Source organism: Lynx canadensis, chromosome A2, assembly GCF_007474595.2.
Source record: "Lynx canadensis isolate LIC74 chromosome A2, mLynCan4.pri.v2, whole genome shotgun sequence".
Lineage (NCBI taxonomy): Eukaryota > Metazoa > Chordata > Mammalia > Carnivora > Felidae > Lynx > Lynx canadensis.
Genome location: NC_044304.2, coordinates 46,359,859 through 46,379,836, shown reverse-complemented (window position 1 = coordinate 46,379,836; position 19,978 = coordinate 46,359,859). Strand labels below are relative to the sequence as shown.

At 40.5% G+C, this 19,978-nt stretch overlaps 1 protein-coding gene across 6 annotated transcripts in view; it reads right to left on the bottom strand.

Annotated features, from left to right (window-relative positions):
* The window catches only part of ITPR1 (inositol 1,4,5-trisphosphate receptor type 1), a 329,086-nt gene that overhangs the window by 193,668 nt on the left and 115,440 nt on the right, over positions 1-19,978 (bottom strand). For all 6 annotated transcript variants that reach the window (XM_030307281.1, XM_030307282.1, XM_030307284.1 and 3 more), the window contains exons 5-10: positions 15,742-15,857; positions 6,309-6,395; positions 3,937-4,095; positions 1,942-2,040; positions 839-922; positions 584-730 (exon numbers count right to left, since the gene is read on the bottom strand). In XM_030307281.1, coding sequence (XP_030163141.1) covers positions 584-730; positions 839-922; positions 1,942-2,040; positions 3,937-4,095; positions 6,309-6,395; positions 15,742-15,857 — 692 coding nt within the window. The remainder of the gene's footprint in view (positions 1-583; positions 731-838; positions 923-1,941; positions 2,041-3,936; positions 4,096-6,308; positions 6,396-15,741; positions 15,858-19,978) is intronic.

Here is a 19,978-nt window from a genome sequence, read left to right as displayed (position 1 = left end):
CCTTTCCACCCCACCAAAATGAGACGTTAAGCCTGATCTCCAGACCGTCTCACATTCCCAATTCCACACCACTGTCTGATACGAAGTGACCTTCACTCTGTGTATCTCTGCCTTTGGAAATACACATCACTCTCTAAGTACCAGCTCAAATGTTACCTTCTTCACCCAACCTGAACTCCTCCCTCCCTCATCTCGATCTCCAGAGCACGGGGAACGTGCCTCTACCCACTTCGCCATCCAGTGATCTGGGTATCTTTCTACCCTATCAATGACAGGAGACACCTCTGTATCATGCTGAGTAGGCACTCAATAACATATTGTTGTGACAGACAAATGAGCAAGGGAAATTCGACACAGAAGGAAAAGATGATACGATGCCTAAGAGAAACAAAGGTCCAGTTCCAGTTGCCAGCTTGCTTCCAAAGTAGACATCATTTTCCTCCAGCAGCACATCCAGCTTCCTTCAGATATGGTATGAAACACTTGTTTATCTGTCATCCTGACCCATTTTTGGAAAGAGGTGGGCTTATGTACCCAACAGGCCCACGAGTCCTCGCTCTCCCTCTCTGGCCCCACCTCTTACCTCCACCTCCCACAGGGCCTTCGAACTCGTGGCAGATGTAGCTGACTGCCGGCCGGTAGTTCTCAAGAACACATGCTGCTTCTTCCTGTGCTCATCACAGGTGAGGAACTTCTCCTGCTCCGCATGGAACAGCCTTACCACGTCACCCTGAAAGTCAACGCATGGAGGAATTAAGGGAAACCAATTCTAAAAGAGAACTTAGCTGCTGCCCCATATAGAGCCGAGTGCTGGTGGCCCAGAAAGTATCCAACTCACCCCCTTCAGTATGTCATCTTTGTTATCGCTCCATTTCATGAAAAGGACAATTTTCCAGCTAGTATTGCAGTTGACAGAATTTACCTGGAAAACAGATGACAGTTATTATTTTGTTTGTAATGTCCCTCACAACTGTGTCTTCCAGCCCAAAAGCCCTAACATTAAGATCACAGGAACTGCAAATTCAACTGGCCTGTCAGATGGGTTTGGTAATTGATGGTGCATTTGTGCCAACCACCATGTATGCCCAAAATGACTCCAGGAACCTCGCTCCCTGACCTTCTTCTCCAAGTCTCTTGTTCTGTAGCCGAAAAGTAAAAGCTCAATAAAAACAAGTACTAATAAAAGCTATAAAGGTAAGAAGCGTCCAGGGAATACATTCTGAAATGTGAATGATCATCACCAAAAGCAGCAGCCACTGCCGGAACACTAATTATGTGCCAGGCGTGGGGCTACCATCATGCCCATTTCAGAGATGGGAAAACTAACGCACAGGGAGATAAGGGAGATGCACACTAACTAACCTACAGACATGGAGCTAGGGAATGGCAGATAGGGGATTTCAATCCACATCTACTGGACTCCAGAGCTGATGTTTTCAACCATTAGACAAGTACTTCTGTCACAATCAAGCCACTGTCCTTTTGTCTTATAATTACCAATTTGAGACCAAGGAGAGGTCCTGCCAAAAGCAACCTAACACTCTTGCAAGGTTGCTGATGGCCTGTAGCAAACCCACCTTAGTCGGCCAAAGGCAGGCTCTTAAGGGAGACCAATTGGAAAAAGGTGCCCCTCTGGCCAGAAAAATTTTGTACCAGGGCACTTTTCTGGCTGAACAAATTAGACAACAATCCCCCAGTGATATAAGGCTTAGTACACTGAGCCCCAGGGTAGCTACCAGCCCTCACCCACCACCCACTGCCTAGGCTTGCACACCACCACGTGACAACACTGATTCTGGGCTTTGATTGCTTACCTGAAGAAGAGGTATGCTGCCCCAACTCAGTCATGAGGTCACTTTTAGCACGCACATGTTTTGGCCCCAGGAAGGACTGCTCTTACAGCATATGTCTACCCACAAGCCATAATGGAGTTTCTCTTACCTCATTGCAGCCTGGGTTATCCACCAGCTGATGGCTGCTGGCATGTAGGGGCTGGCCAGCATTGACGGGGTTCAGTACAACCTTGTCACCTATGACCACCTGGCAAGGAAGAGACCAATAGAGCTTTTCACCAAACAGGTCAGAAGTGGTGGAGGGCAGGTGAGCATTCTTAGTCTTCCCCTTAAATGTGGCACATCCTAAGCCAGCAGAGCTGAAGCCCTCGTAGTGCAGGCCAGGCACAGAAGTCCGACAGCACCTGTCCAATCCCTGGAGAAATGCTACAACCAGCATAAGACGCCACTTCCGGCTGTCAATATCCCCTTTTCCCTATGTTAACAGATACATATAAATAAGCCCTAACTAAATATTTGGAGTAGAAGCAGAATACTGTCTGAAGGAAGTCTATCTCTGAAACAATAAAGCTGTAATTTTATAGATCTAAAGCAATGACTTTCATACTTTTTTGGGGGCAAAGTCACATTAAGAAATACTTCTCCATTATATTCCAGTCATACCTATTTATGTGCACATATGTGGGTGTATGTGTACATATATAGATATACACGTTTATATTTACCTGAAACAGAAGTTCCCTCCCTAAAACAATACTTACCTCATTATGTTTAGGACAGCTTGATACTATCTATTCTATTCCACCTACTAAAATGAGAGTCACAAGCCACTAAACTGATCTCGTGGCCCACGAATGGATCAACACTTGTTGTCTGTAAAACACTGTCCTAAAAAGGATAACCAACTGCTCAAGTTCATCTTATCCTCTCAACGAAGGCACAGCTAAACAGGTATGTTTGAAGGATAAGAAAGCTAAGGACTTGCTGAAATTCAGGACAAAGCACATTTGTCTTTTATTACGAGGGTAGAAGGTAGGAGAACAGAAACGATGGTTTCCAAGAGGTAAAACTCATTTATTACCAGTTTGATACGTTTGGGGAGTATATACAATTAAATTTTCCCTAATTCCAACTATATATAAGTACCTCAAAAAAAAGCCAAAACTTTTGGTGAATACTAAGCTTTACTGGATTAGTTCTTCTATTCTCAGCTGAGGATCAATATTTACTATAACTGGGAAGGAACAGAGTGCTTCTGTATGCTTCTGGTATGACGTATATAACGTAATACACCCACCAATATATAAACTAACACACATGCTGTCCAAAGCTTGTAAGCTTAAATGGCAGTACTGAAAATAGCAAAATCCAGTTTTAGGTTAAGGCTAAATGAGCATTTTGAAGAGATTTCAAGCTGTTTAAGGGCACATTTCATTCTGGTAAAAAAAAAAAAAAAATTACTGTTTTGGAATCTTTAACAAGGTCAGAAATGCAGCCTGATGGCATATAAACACACTCATTGTCAACTCTATGCCCACATAATGACGTGCTAATGTAGCTGACAAATAGCAGAACTGTTCTAAGTCACATGAAGAAGTATTTCAGTGGCTTTATATCCTAATGATCTGTTAGGAGAGGAGCCAGCTCAGGACCAAGTGCAGTCACTGAAATGGGATGGAGAGCCTACAGGCTTATCGACAAAGAAACAAGTGAAGACAATCCTAAAATCCATTCTCTTTCCCTGCTGTATCTCCTTATTTTCTTTCCTCCTTCTTTACTAACTTTATTTCCAAAATAGAGAGGCATTTCTATTCCACTACGGATCTAAAATGACAGGAACACTGCCCAGGACATTAATATATGAAAGCTGTTTTCGTGAAGTTACTGAAGTAATGGGCTATTCATACAATTTTTTTTTTTTTTTTCTCAGAAACTCCGTAGGAAAAACATAGCTACTGTATTTAGGTCACACTTCTCTCCAAATTTCCCTGTTTTCCCAAACACTGGTTTCCATAGTGATTCCCCTCTCTTCACACAGGATAAGTCTCTGGTTCCAAGTACAAATTCTCCTAGTTGACTTTTATATACAATTACGGTTTGAGGCATGGCACGGGCACTCCCCAGGCTGGGACTTCACACTTACACTGTCTCCGATGGATCGCAGTTTGTAGAATGGCTGAATATAAAACCAGGACCCTTCATTTCCAGCTTCGTCCAAAGTCACTCTCATGGCATTCTTCTCCAGGAGCGCTGGAAGCCTCTTATTCACAGTTAGGTATTTATTACTTTTCAAATGCAGGAGCTGAAAACCCACCGAGAGAATAAGGTGAGTGCAAGCATATCTCTGAATCTCTAGGATTTCTCTCTCAGTCAGATAAATATGTATCAAACATTCCTTCCACCCCTGAGCTAACTGTGAAGTTACAGAGCCATAAAACTGCCTGAGGCAGAGAGTAATTAGAAAACAACAAAGAGCAAAAGAAGAAGTTGAGGGAAGAAGAAATATTTTGTTTTTTCCCCTCAACATGGCCCTGGACAAGATGGATGCTGCTCAGGTCAAGCGCACCATCAGCAAGGTAAACCACTCTGCCATCTGTTAACATCTAATTCCATGTAAAGGAGCTGAGGAACTGCTATCTGACTATCCCTGACCCTAATATGGAGCTAAGGAAAGGCACCTCTGAGCACAAGAAATAGTTTAAGTGGATACCCTGTAAGGGGTAGTCATTTCATGTGGAAGAACATGGCTGCTATAAATTTCCACTTTGAATTGCTAAGCACTTAATTCTTTAGAATTAAGGGTTCCCAATTAATGGGAAACAACTTGTCTCAGAGTAGGTCTACATCAAGAAGCATTGATTAATGCTTCCCGACTTAACAGGCTGTAAGAGAAAAGGAAGGGTGAATAAAAGACTGCCAAATCCTGAAAAAATATTAAGACTGGCAGGGAACTTCATTGCCAACTGCCAATATCACTTTTTCCTATGTCAATACATACAGTGTCTAGAATACGCCTAGATAGTCTACATTCTTCTACCAGCATTGTTGGGGTGAAGGAGTAACTTGTCTGATTTGTGAGCCCAGCCATGATACACAGGGGAAGATGATACCCTCTTGACATCTTCATTGTTACCCTGGTGAGTGGCCCCTGCTTCTCCACACATCTGTCCAGGTGCTGAACTCACTTGGTTTATAAACTGACATTATCTAGAGATGGATCCCAAGATCCAGGCTTTGAAGAAGGCATAATAAATAACATCAGCTAAAATGTATTCAAAGCTTACTTTGTGACAGGTACCTCTCAGTTATTCTTGGAAACAAATACCATTATTATTCCCATTTTGCTGGTAAGCAAACTGAGACATTCCATTTCTTGCTATAAATCTCACAAAATCTGAATTGGAATGCACTTAAGGGCTTACATTCTGAGCTCCTGTCCCCATCTGTCATCTTTAGTTCAAGCCATATTCTCTCATCTTACCACATCATGGAATTCTTCGCTCTGTGAACGCATTGGCCTGGCCCAGCGATAAAGCAGATACTGAACTCTGGGCCCACCTGGCCCCCTGTGTCCTTTCTCAGCCAGATAGAATTTGAAAGGGAGGCAGAGCGGGACTGGCAGGATTTGAAAGCCACTTTACTATTCCAGAAGACCAAATAATAATAACCATTTAAACATAAAACTTTGCTGTTACCCATGTGGCAATTCTAGTTTTCCCATGCTCCAGTTTATCACTGCTCTCTAATAGAAATAACAATGGGAAAGAATACCTTTGTAACCAGAAGGTTTAAATGTTAAGTAAAATCTTTCAGAGAGGGAAATAATGAAGCAAGATAACGAAATGGGTCAGGTCCTCAAAAGTTAGTAACTATTACCCTTTGTCAAAACTAGCTGGCAACTAGATAAACAGAAAAAGGCTACATTTGGCCCTGGATATCTTCACACACTATTTTCTGCAAGGACAGACCCAGAAAGATTTTCTTAGCAAAGCCCTCAGTAGCTCTTTCCTAGATTGTGTTTTATCCCCACACCAACTCTAAAGGCACAAGGGATAAACAAGTAAACCTTACAAACCTGTGAGACAAGACTTGGGACCTATTCACCAAATATTCTACCTGAAGGCCCAGAATTGCGCTTATTACCCCTATGACCAGCTCTTGAACCAACAGATAAAAGTTACAGGGAATCCAATTTTCACCAATAGGAAGAACCTTCAAGGAAGGCATGTGAAACAGAAGTGCAGTGGCCAGGCTGGTTTCCAGGTGGGAAATACCCACTTAAAATATCTGCATAGAACTTAAATCACCAACTACGGGGCAGAGTAGTGGGTTCCCGCACTGACAGAAGGCCAACTCAAAAGCAAGCCCAAGAGACCACCATATAAGAACAAACACTAGACCTTTTGCAACAGTCTGTCTCCATGGAGTTGGAACCTTGTCCAAACCCGATCTCACGTGCTTGTTTTTTCAGTTTTGTTCTCTGTAATGCTCCAGAGAAGAGCAGCCATGACCTACCTGGATCACGTTGCCATACTGGATTACGGTCCCAAGCAATTTCCTGTTTTCTGTCTCATTCTGCTTCTTTTCCAAGTCTGCAGCATGCTACACACGGAGAAAGGAGACTGGTCACAAACAGGAAACAATGGCTTATATTTCTCCTCAATGATGCAAAACCAATGTTGCCAGTTTTATACGAGAACCACAAATATAAGCAAATACTGTACATAAATATGCCCTGAGGCTATGCAAAATGACCAAGGGGTTCAAGAGGCCAACCCCCACGCCCTTGTTTTGTTGGCCTTTTTTGCTTTTTTAAAATGTATTTTTTTTTCTTTCAGGAATTCACTGACATCTGCTTAGGTTAAGACTACGTCAAAAGCTTATATATTTTTGAAAAAAATAGGGTAGGGGTGGGAGAGAATTTACATAGCCTTTTTATGATTTGTAAAAATCCTCTTTTAAGGTTTCGCAGAAAAATAAAACTAAATTTAAATGCTGGTTTTGGGTGATTTCTGGATCTGTGTCCTGGAATGCATTATTTAATATTCATGATCCTCAGTTTCTACTTTCATAAAATGAGGATAAAAAGAGCACCTACACCTCAGAGGAATCACGTACCATTACGTCTGGTCATTGAAGCATTTATGAAGTTATTATTGTTAGACATTATTATCATTTAATTTTCATAGTAGCTTCCTGAGGGATTATTCCCATTTAAAAACTTTTTTTAATGTTTTATTTATTTTTGAGAGAGCGCAAGCAGGGAGGGGCAGAGAGAGAGGGAGAGGATCTGAAGTGGGCTCTGGGATGACAGCAGCAACCCTGATGTGGGGCTTAAACACACCAAACACAAGATCATGATCTGAGCCCAAGTCAGACGCTCAACTGACTGAGCCACACAGGCGCCCCATCATTATCCCCATTTTAAAGAAGAGAAAACAGGTTCCAAGATTAAAGGGTTTATTCAACACTACACAGCTGGATAATGGGTACAAAAGGGATTTGTTATACTGTTTACTTCTGTGTACACTTGAAATTTGGGACGCCTGGGTGGCTCAGTTGGTTAAGCTTATTACGACACTTGGTTTCAGCTCAGGTCATGATTTCATTGTTTCCGGAGTTGAGGCCCTGTGTTGGGCTCTGTACTGGCAGCGCAGAACCTGCTTGGGATTTTCTGTCTCCCTCTCTCTCTGTCCCTCCTCCACTCACGCTGTCTCTGTATCTTTCAAAATAAATAAACAAAATTTTTAAAAAATAAATATAAAATAAAAATCACACATCTATATTGCAGTGTAAGTGCACACAGAAGCACACATACACACAATGGAGTATTCCTCAGCCATTACAAAGAATGAGATCCCGCTATTTGTGGCAACATGGGTGAACCTAGGGTGTTGAGGGTGAACCTCAACAAAAAAAGCACAAAGAGACCCATCAATAAGGGCAACAATGTGGTAGTAACCAGAAGGGAGAGGGTGAGGGGTAGACAAAGTGAACGAAGAGGACTGGGAAGCAGAGGCCTCCAGTTACGGAATGAGTAAGTCATGGGGATGAAGGGCACAGCTCAGGGAATATAATCATCGATATTGTAATAGTATAGTCAGGGGACAGATGGTAGCTACACTTACAGTGGGCATAACATACGGACTTGTCAAATCATGATGATGTACACCTGAAGTAATGTAACATTGCATGCTAATTACCCTTCAATTTAAAACAATTATAAAATAATATTGGATATTTTTAAAAATCACAAAGCTACTAAGCAGAGGTAATTCTCAAATCCACATTTGGATTAACTACAAATGTGTAGTTACAAATGGGACTGGGAGACATTACCAGTCCAAATATGGCATACTAGAGAACCAGGTAAAGCTGAAGAGAGGGTTCCTGAATAGTCTGCCAGGGCCATCAACATGAATATTTTTTTCATTTATTTGTACAACGGAGAAAGCACTGTTATCATATTATAACCATGTTGAAGGCGAACTACTTTTGCCCTAGGCAACAAAGAAACTGTTGATCGCAGCCTTTTCCCCCAAACCTAGACTCGGTCAAACAGAAGTACATTAAGAAGGAACAAATTCAGTATCTGGTGGGTAATAAAACCCTGGTGACCAGTTGTAGATTTCAGAACACTTTCCATTGTTCTCTTCCTGGAGTTTCCCTTTCCTTGAGGCCAGATGCCAATGAGTTAAAGGGCCTCTTTCCCAAGGAACAGTCTGCATTTTCATAGGACCCTTCTGGGCTTGGGCTTGGTCCCACACATACTAGCTTTATCATGTTGGCCAGGTTACTTCATCTCACCAAGCCTTCTTGTTCAATATTCTTCTTCACAAAATGGGGACAAAAGCAAGTCTTTCTGGGCAGATGTGAAGATTAGAGAAAATAAACTCAATAAATTCTAACCATCATTATTATACGTAAGTTTCTAAAGTTAAGAAATGTTCTAACAATGAGAATTTCAACTGGTGAAGTAAGTTGGCTGGGTGAAGGATCTCTCCATTTCCTTCAAATTCAGCGTCTGCTCCACCTCTACCTTGAATGTAGGTATTTTTAGCTAAGTATGTCTTTTGACAAAAATAAGCTGTAGAAAGCAATTGTAAACCAAAAAGAAACCCGTGTTGCAGGAGAGAATGATCTGCCTGTATCAGTGTAAATCACTTTAAGTTTCTCACATCTGTCTCAACCCCGTACAACAATGGTCCATTCAGAGGCTTCCTACCTTCCCTCTCTCTCCTAGAATTAGTTACCAGCCTGCTCTTCTCAGTTACACAATGATAAAATCCACTGGGTTCAAGACACATCCAGAAATAATACCCGTGTGGATGAGATGGTAATCCTAGGCATCCAAACTCCTTCAGCACCATTCTCAGCTCTCCCTTCCCCTGCATCCACATCCTCCCTTCATTTCCTCCCACCTTCTGTTCTGCTTAGTTTCATGCCTGTGCGGCACCCTTCCAGAGATCTCTACAGTATCCACAGGTTTAGCAGGTAGTTTCCCAAACACAATATTGCACTGAATCCACTTGGAAGGAAGGTTTATACTTTTTAGAGAGACATTTGTTCTTTCTGCTAAGTAGTTGTCTCAGCTAATATGGACAAGAAATTCAAGAAAAAAATGTCAAAGTGGGAAAAATCAATACCTTCAGTAAAATAAAATTTAACATTTTCCAACATAATTTTTGTCTACTCAAAACCCCACAGTAAGTTTTCATCTTTAGTAAATCACAAAGCCGTGTTTCTTGGATTTAAAATGATGTAAAGATTACTGTTTAGGAGAGAAAATTCTCATGGGCATTCCTCTTACTTTTAATTTCCAGTGGCCTCAGTTTAAGTAGCACCAATCTAAAATACTAAGTTCCTACCTATGCCTAGATGGAGTACAAAAGTGGTAACTCAGTGTTTGCTGGCACATCTAAAAACAAGCATCAAGTTAGTCATGAAGAGGCATTTTTCCATATGAAAAATCAATTAAATACCACCACTTTCACAGATTCAAGGGCATTTGTCTAAAAATATATAAAAAGTAAAATTAGAAAATTATATTGGAAAATAAATACCTAAGAACCTCACTTAAAATACCCAAAGTCACATCTCTAATTCTGTTTAAAAGATTTAATGATAACCAAGCCTAGGTAAGTATTAAATGAACCAATGCATTAACCTTATGGACCATTCAAAAAATTTACTTTTTCTATAAGCACTCTTTAAGGAGAAAAGTGTCCAATTTATATTACTTTTTGCTAAATACGTAAAATACCAAATGTATTCATTTGAGTTCACCCATCAGTCCTTAGCTAACTCCTTCCACAAAGCCAAATAAGAGTTTTAGACAAAAATAACCTTCATGATTTTTAGGTTCAACAGGTAAGGCACAGATTGCTACAAAGATAGTAAGGTACTAACTATACCTGGGCCCACTGATTAAGGTTGCTTCACCCTTGCACAGAGTGAAATTTTGTCTGTTAAATCCTTTAAGTAAATTCTAAGAAATGGCCCACACCGTAAGATGGTAAACCAATAAATGTATCTAAAGGATAACCTGGCAATGTCGCTCAGAAAGTTTTTCAATGGGTTCAACTTTGATTTACCAATTCCATTTCCAGAAGTTTCTCCTTAAAAGATAACCTTGCACAGACATCAGTCCATAACAACTAGTTTTGACACTGTAAAAACTCAGAATTCTGAATACAACACACCGCACAAGGATTGGCTATCTAGAATTAAAGTACTAGAGTACAATGGAGGAACCATGTAATCATTACAATGAAGGTAAAAGATTCTTACTCATTCATAACATATTAAGTGAATAAAACAAAGTTAAAGAAGGAGAATACAGTATGTTCCCATTGATAGTTCCAAATGTAGAAATACAGGAATATAATAGGGGGTGGATGGGGGGACACACCAAATAAAAACCAACATTATAGTTGAGGATTAAGATTTAGGGATTACATTATTTTTTCCCCTTTTCTTACTCATGTATATTTTGGAATTATTTGTCTTTAACACTCATGTATGTTATTTCTTCAAAAACCTCTTCATTGTATCTCTGGGACAAATAGCCTGGATTTTTTAAAAAGCCATCTTAAATGTGTTCTTTTTCAACGTTTAAAACCTAATTATTTAAATACCTGTTGCTCTTTTCCCTAACACACTAGGTTGAGGACTGTTTTGTTCTGAGGAAGAAATCACACTTAATGCTACAGCCTCTATCTCCATGGTTCATCATGGATACTACCATGCTCCCTAAGCAACATCAAGGTCACCCCTATCATAGCCACCTGTTACTTTATTTCACAAACAGACAAACCATTATTCAATTACTACAGAAAGGTCACAGGAACAGTGGGGAGAGGTTATTTAAGGTCAAAAATCCCTGAGCCATGTAATAAGACAAGGAAGATAAGGAATTAAGGCTTCTGAAAACAAGCAATACAAGACTCAGGCTTCTGAGGACAGGAGATGGGTCACTTCTTCGGGTTCTTCCTAGCTTGCCCAAACTATGACTTAATGTAATTGACTGTTTTTCAGAACCAAAACAATGTCAGTCAAAATGCTGTCAGCAAACAGTAGTCAAGGCCTGTAGAGCACATTATATGATGTGCAGATAGGAGAAGCTCCTTTTGCCAAGAGACTTTTGAGAAATCATGAGCAGACAAGTTAGAATCCAGTTAGTGCTGTAGAGGGAATGAACACACAGTATCCAGCCACTAGATGTCATTCTCCTTCAGAATGCTGTTTCTATGTGGCTTATCCTAGTCAAAGGGAAGTCAAGTGGTCTAGACAACTAATTCCTTAAATGGCATTAATTTAAAATAATCTGACCTTTGATTGGGGTACTGCACAGTAGTTGACAAAAATAAAAATGAAAACTCAATGGAGACTGGCCATTAACCCCCAAAGGCAAGTGGCTACCCAAAATACAACATTTTTAATGACTGAACTAAGACATGTACATGACTTTCAGACACTGGGTGGGGGTCGGGGTGGGGGCGGGGGTGGGGGTGGGGAGGTCCAAATAAGCAATAAAAGTAGGAAATGCACAAAGTCAACACCCAAGCCACATCAGGAATCAGGAATCCCAAATCAGGAAAAAGTATTGGTTTCCTTTTAAAAAATATAAAGAATCAACAGCATGAGACAAATAATTGTGTTTTTTTTTCAAATAAGGAGTTCAGAGTTCTTGCTCACCTTGAGGATTATGTTTTCTCAAACGTAATGTGCAGTTTTTTTTCACAGTTCATTCATGGGAAGGAGCATTGCACGGAATTTCCATTGAAAGGAAACATAATACATATCACAGGTTGCAAACAGCTGACTAAAGAACCCCACTCAGCTTGAGACATTATTGTGCTGAATGCATGCTTTAAACTATAATTGAATTAGTTGCTGACATTTTTAAAAAACTGAGATAATAGACATAAAGCATGAATGTGTAGCTTCTCTTGAGAAAGCAGAAGATGTGGCAGCAGCTCTGAGCCCACCTTCCCACACAGCAACAGCAGGGGAGTGTATCTGCCCCCTGTGGACCCACACACACAAGCACACTCCACTTAGCAACCAGGCCCACCAAGTTCCCTTTATTCTGGTTGATTATGTTTCCAGCACGATCAAGAGGAATCTTAATTTACAACCCCTGCTGTAAAAAGCATACGAGAAGGAAGGTTTTGAGATGTCCTAATAAGATCTCATTGAACAGAATGATTTTCCTTCCAGAAAAAGAAAGGCGGGACAACAGAAGATGCACTTCTTGCAAGATAACCCCACAGGCATAAGCACTAAATAGCTCACATTAGAGACGTGAAAGATTTAACAAACCCATTCAACTGGATTCCACAGTCCCAGATACAGACTTTAGGAGGACCCTGGGTCATCACAGTGGTGAGGGGCAGTGGGGGGCACTACTGATGTTGAGTGGACAGGAGCTAGGAATGCTGGGTGCCCTGAAATGCAAGGTAAAGTCTCATTCATCCCGTACAATGTTATGTCTGGTTGACATTCCCATGGGTTAAAAGGTGGTCTGCAATTTCTGGGTCTAGCCCCTAACTCCCCTTTACAGATCAACACAAAGTAGTTTTATATGGTCTAATTACTACCATTAATACATTTAAGCAAAATGCAAGTCCTATTTAATAACAGGAAGAGTACACTTTGCACTCCTCCTAACACTGCCAAGGGCTGCTGACCATTTTGGAAAATCACATTACGAAAAACATGCTTTCTGGTGGCCAGCACTACACACCTACCTGAGTCACCATCTTTGGCTGCCTCATGCATAGAGTTTATACAAATAGGTGAGAGCATTTATTTCCTTAAATCCTCTAGAATAATTGTGCCTGAGCGTAAATTTACCAGAGCACACCATTATAATATTTATTACTTTCCTGTTATTTCTCCTTTTTTAAAAAACTGGTATCTTCAGGGGTGTCTGGGTAGCTTGGTTAAGCGTCCAACTTCGGCTCAGGTCATGATCTCATGGTCCATGGGTTCCAGCCCCGCATCAGGCTCTGTGCTGACAGTTCAGAGCCTGGAGCCTGCTTCAGATTCTTTGTCTTCTTCTTGCGCTGCCCCTCCCGTGCCACTCCCACCTCCCCTCTCTCTCGCACGCACGCGCGCGTGCATGCGCTCTCAAAAATACACATTAAAAAAACACTGGTACCTTCAGAGGTTGCATTATTTATGAATGTTACTTCCTGTTCATAAAATTACATAATATTTTCTCTTAAGAGGGAGCAATCAGTCTGCTGAGGTTGAGAACGTCGGCCCTGAAACCATGAAAATAATGATGCAATTCCTGAAGTATTCACAACAATCTCTTGTTTGTGCTCTTTCTTCTTCTCCTACTCTCTGACTCCCACAGATGCCTCACATTGAGACTCATCATTTCCTCCTCGGGGAGGCCCTCCCTGACTACCATATCGCTACTGCTTATTCACAAAGATGGATTTGGGTGCCCCTTCTAAGTGTTTCCACAACCTCCTGGGGGCTTTAAGTTCACCCTGTAAGAGTACTTGCCATGGTGCCTTGTCACCACCTCTTTGTTCTTGATTAGCTATTGAGCTCCCAAAGCGTTCATATACTATCACAGTTTCATTACCATCACCTAGCACAGTGCTCATTTATTCAGCAAGTATTTCTTGAGCACCTACTACATACCAGACACTATTCTAAGCACTGGGGATACAGTGGTGATCAAGCCAGCCATTGTTCCTCATCTCGTGGAGCTGTCATTCTAATGAGTAAGACAGGGAAGAGTGCTGAGAAAAATCTGAAGACAGGAAAGTAAGCAGGGCATCACTTAGATAAGGAAGTGAGAAGAGGCCTCAGTGAGGTAACACTTAAAACAGAGATATGAAGGAGACAAAGGTCTTAACTTAGCAAGAGTCAGGGGAAGAATGTTCTAAGAATAAACAGAAAGCACAAAAGTAGCAAAGCTGTTGGAGCATCTGACTTGTGATTTTGGCTCAGATGATGATCTCACGGTTTTTCTGTCTGAGCCCCGCATCATGCTCTGCACTGACAGTGTGGAGCCTGCTTGAGATTCTCTCTCTCCCTCTCTCTTCTCTCAAAATAAATACATAAACTTAAAAAAAAAATCTGTAAGAGTCTGTGGTGCTCAAAACAATAAAGTGAAATAAAGCCAGTGGAGCATAATGAGTGTAGTTCAGAAGCCTCAAAGGAGAAAGCACAGTCCAACAGGCACAAAGTCTCGATTTCATTTTAAGTGCAACAGGAGTGACTGCCTGCGTGCTCTCAGAGGGTACAACAAGCTTGCCAAGGCTGGGAACCAGGTCTTTTCAGCATACCTAGAGTACCTAACACCCACCTAACATGGTATCACTGAATAAAGACGGTCCTCCACATGTCCCTTCCCTTACCAAATGCAGCTGGTGGTGACTCTGTCATATGTTAGTCCGGGAGACCCAGTGTGAGACATGACCTGGCAAGTTCCATGGTGCTCATAGATACTCTATGTCTTCAACTGTTATCACTAAGTCTCAATGAAGACCTTTTTTTTTTCATTCTGTTGGTAAATATTTGAGTGCCTACTACATATTGTAGGCACGAAGGATACAGCAATGAGCAAACCTGATACAAATCTGTGTCCTCAGGTAGTTTACATACTAGTGGCGGTAGCCAACTGATAAATTAGAAAGATCATGATAAACAACACTGAGAAAAACAAAGCAGGAAAATCCTGGGATAGAAAATGCGTTGCAATTTTAATACCACTACATTGGATATATGTCATGTCCTTCTTCTAAACACCTCCAAGTAGTTCCACACAAATTAGCCTCACAGAAGAATTAGGTCATCTAGATACTAGACACTAAAAAAACTATGTCATCATTTTAAAGATGGATAAACATGCGCAGAGAGGCTCAAAAACTTGCTTATGGTCACACAGCACATTAACAGTGGAATACACTTCTCTCTTATATGCCAAGATAATAGTCAGGATCAATACAATGGTAATAGCTAAAATTTATTAAGCACTTACTACATTCCAGGCACTGTTCATGTACCTTTTATGTTTCATTTCATGTTTTATTTCATTTCACAAGAGTCTCCTGGTGTGGATATTACCATTCCCTTTTTATAAGCAGGGAATGGCACCAAATAGCTAATTAACGTCCCCAAGATCAGCATTTAGTGAGTGATGCAGCCAGAATTTGCTTCCAGAACTTATGCTCATAACCAGTACTGTAGCCAGTCATCTGAGAAGTGGAATGGCTAAGCAGAGAGTAACTCTCAAGATATCTCAGGCTGACTATGATATTTCTCTCCTTAGGGTCAAGCTCCCCTTTATCCCTTTCACAACGGTCATATGAAAGCCAGTACCTAGAGCTGAGGGGTTGTAACGCTAACCCATTTCGCTCAGACACTACCCAGTGGCCACTCCAAAGACCCTCCTCATGGAGAGACCCCTCGCAATACATACGTGCAGTTTGTTGAGCAGCACTGCATCGGTTGTACTGTTGGCCCCTGGCTTGGCAGCTTTCCAGAACTGCTTCTGGGCAGAGTAGCGATTCATGGGACATAGCTTAAAGAGGCAATCTAGAAGTGAAACAAACAAAAATGTTTTTGAGGAAGTATGTGCATTCAACGTATGAAAAAGCTTTGCCCTTTTATTCATACAAGGCATTATAGATTATATGTAAATATAAATGACAAGTTACAAGATCCTTTTAGGAACCTCTCCTTTGACCTTTAATCCTCACCACCACAATGGTGGTGCCAATGAGGAAACTGAGGCTTTTAGAAATTAAGTCAATTCATTTGCCATTGTCACCCAGCCAGTTAGTGGCAGAGCTAGGACTCAGAGTCCAGGGCTCTTAAAGCTACCCCCCCTCCAGTCATCTCCTTTCCTTCATGATGGACAGCTAGAAGGACAGACATCCTAGTTATATGCAACAACACAAGCATTTTCATTTGTAAATACAACTCTCTTCAATCCAACCACACTTAAAAAAAAAATACTACAGAAGTCTTTTTGCAGAGACTTCCTAGGGCAGTGGTCTCTTGAACACCATGTACTAGATGATTCTCAGGAGAATAGAACATCTGGGGGTTGTGCTGAGACAGTACATGCCCTTGTCTCTCAGCATCGGCACATCACAATGTGCTCCCATTTAGGTATGCCTGGGCTCACACGACTTTGTATATTGTCCTAGGTGGTGCAACTGGCCCTCACAAAATAGACTAGCGGCTTCAAAATATTTCTGCCAAGATATCCAAACATCGAAGATAATGGTAATGCAAACCCCACAAATGAAAAAATGGCACAATCAACCATCCTCATGTTCCTCTCGTGAGCCACTATACAGAGAAAATAATGATCTAAAAAACAAAAACACCTAACATCACCTAGATAATAAAAATGATAAAAAACCATTTAAAGTATTGTCTCTAATTATTAGCCTTACCCTACAGCACTTCTGTGCCTTACAGTATGATAGTCATAACAGGATAATCATGATTGACAGGATACTACACTATTATTTACTCTTTTCATCAATGTCTATTTTCCTGCTTATTTTTACAATATATACAATATATTAGTACAGTGACACATACATAAAACTTTTACATATATACATACACATAGTTTAGGGGTGTATTTGCTGAATTTTTTGACAGGGATATGCCACCTATAAGTTTAGAAATAATTGTTCTAAAAAAAAAAAAGAAAGACTTTTGGGATGAGCACTGGGAGCTGTATGGAAACCAATTTGACAATAAACTTCATATATTGAAAAAAAATAGGCAGAAGAGAGAAGAATCAGAAAAAAAAAAAAAGAATTGCTCTTGAAAACTAACACTAATAGTGACACCTATTCCCTGAGAAATGTACATACTGGCATACTTAGGTTTTCAAATGGTTAAGTATTTATATAGTACAATCAGTAACTTTGGAATGAAAACCCAGATTTGGAAAAATTATACCCTGAAGTATTTCAGAACAAGCTTCTAAGGAAATTCAGCCTACTAACCACACACTTACTCTCGTCTGTTCACTAAAACAGATTTTCTTAAAGGAACTTGAACAATATTGAGTTTTTGTAGTTCCCAACTAACTCTCTCACAGCAACAAAAATTCATTTGCTATCAAGTACGCAGACACTAGGACTTTGCTCTAAGTCAGACCACCATTTCTTTTAGTTGTGATCAGTGAATTTTTACCAATTACTGCACAAATACAGTGTGGAGGAAAAAATAAAACATCAACCATAGAAATAAAAAGTATTTTCTGTTCTGTAATCTTCATCACTAAATATTTCTATATAGTCATAAGCAGTTATAAGGTATATACATACTCATCAAGAACATAAAGTAATCATCAATCAAAGTAATCATTAGAGCATATGAAAGATGCCATCTAGATCTTTAGAAAACAGAAGACAACACAGGTAACTTGTTAAAAATAGAGCTGCTGGCCCCACCTTTTATGAAAGCCACAGGTCACTGTTACTGTATCAATGGCCACTTAATGACATCATTGAGACAGTATTCCTACCAGTCTGACATATGTGAACCCACTATTTACCCCATGAACAATTACACACAACCACGAGACTATTGGTTAGCTGTTAAGGTCCTTTCTTTGGCACAGAATAGAGGGTGGGCAAAGAGTGGACTGAGCAAGGGTGACTTCCTTGATAATCACAGGACTTAAAAAAGGCATTCAAAACATGTATGCCGTTGGTATTAATATTTCACACAGGACTTACTTTATGGACCAAACAGAGTAAATAAACAGTTTTAAATTTCATCAATAATGAGAGTACAACGGACTTTTTCCTCCAACAAACTTCACCTGATAATAACTAAATGGTATGAATTGCAAACAAAAGAATTTAAGTTGATTTTAGGAACAACCAGAATGGAACCATAATGCCAATGGATTAACATGCAATGGAAAGAACTATTCTACAATGTTCAAGGGACAGCCAAGTCAAACACCCCACATGACAAGTAAGTGGGTCACAACACAGGCTCAAAACTTCAGATGACTTTACATTCACCTAGGATAAAAGTGTAAATTTAAGCACTATCAATGCAACCAAAGCCTTGCCATGACTTCCACACCAACTATTTTCCTTGGACAAAACAATGCATTGCAATGGATTAAGCCTATTTACAACCAATCAGCTATGTAAACATAAGAGATGCTAACAAACTAGTAACTGAACCAAATTAGCCTTGCTGATTTTGTCCTGTCTTGCCAGTTGCTTAGCAACTGATTCAAAGAGAAAATTAAATTAAGCAATTCAAATGTGATGTTAAACTAACCTTCCAAAATTCTGCAAGTCAGCGGCTCCACATTGCCCTTTGCTATTTGGATGGCACAGCAGGACAAAATTAAAGTTCCACTGGATCTTAATACTGGGCTAAGTATAGAAATACACAAATGCAGGAAATCCAGTAGAAAAAAAATATATATATAATACATATTTGAGGGAAGTGCGTATATATATATATATATATATATATATACACACACACACACATATATATACACACACGCATGTACACACAGAGTAGTTTGATCTCACCCCAAAGAAATGCCACAAAGAATACCTTATGTGACAACTGTTATTTTAAGCCTTTGAAGAATAAACTAAATTAAGCTTTCAAAAAATTACTCCTGAATATTCCTAAGCTTTAGCAGATGCCATGCTGGGCTAGCACAGAAGTTAGCTAAAAAGAGAGCTGGGTTAAGTGAGAAAGGGCTGAGTGGGCTGGAACCCATGGCCATGGGTGATGTTCCATGGTTTAAACAGCATCCCAGAACTTGGTGGGAGGGAGAACGTTCAACAGCCTTAAGATTCATCAACTATGAAATGAGCACTTATGGTACAGTTAAGAGAAGAGGAAGTCAAGAGGAGCCACAGGTGTGCCCCAGAGTCCCTGGGGGAGTGAAAAAGCAAAGAAGCGCACCCAGAGAGAGTCACATTAAAGACTAAGTCACATAACAAAGGCTACCAGAAGAACAGGCGAAACCCCACTGTCTCCATATCACCCTCCTTTGGTTCCCGAGTGCAGAGATTTTTGTCTGTTCTCCAAGCACTTGTAACAGGGCCTAGGAATACAGAAGGAGCGCAGTGATGGTTGCTGAATTAGTGACCGGATTGTGCTGTAATCTCTACAGCTCCCCAAGTGGGGGCAGGTATGTCCTCTCAAGATACCTCCAGCTCTAAGTCCCCATGCATCTATTCACCGATTCAATTACTATTTATTAAAATGCCCACTGTGTGTTGGGTGTGGTACCGGGTGCTGAAAATAAAACACTGAACCCAACTCACACGTTTCTTAGTACAATTCTAATGATAGCAAAAAACTAAAGACACGAGTTGAACTACATCAAGTCAAAGAGTACAACAGAGGATTTATGTACTAATAAGAATTACATGCTGACACAATGTGGCTGGTATACAGCAGCAGCCTTTTACACAGGGCCGTGGGGTTGGGCAACTCCAGCAGAGGGGCACCTGACAGACAGCTCAAGGGTGTGAAGGAGCCATGTTGATAAACATCTGGAGGCATAGCCTTCCAAGGGGAAAGACTAGCAAGCACAATGGCCCTTGAAAGAAATTTTGACATGGTTACGTAAAAAATAGAAAAAAAACAGCCTGAAGGGTACTGGGCAAAAGGGAGTTACAAGAGATGTGGCCAGA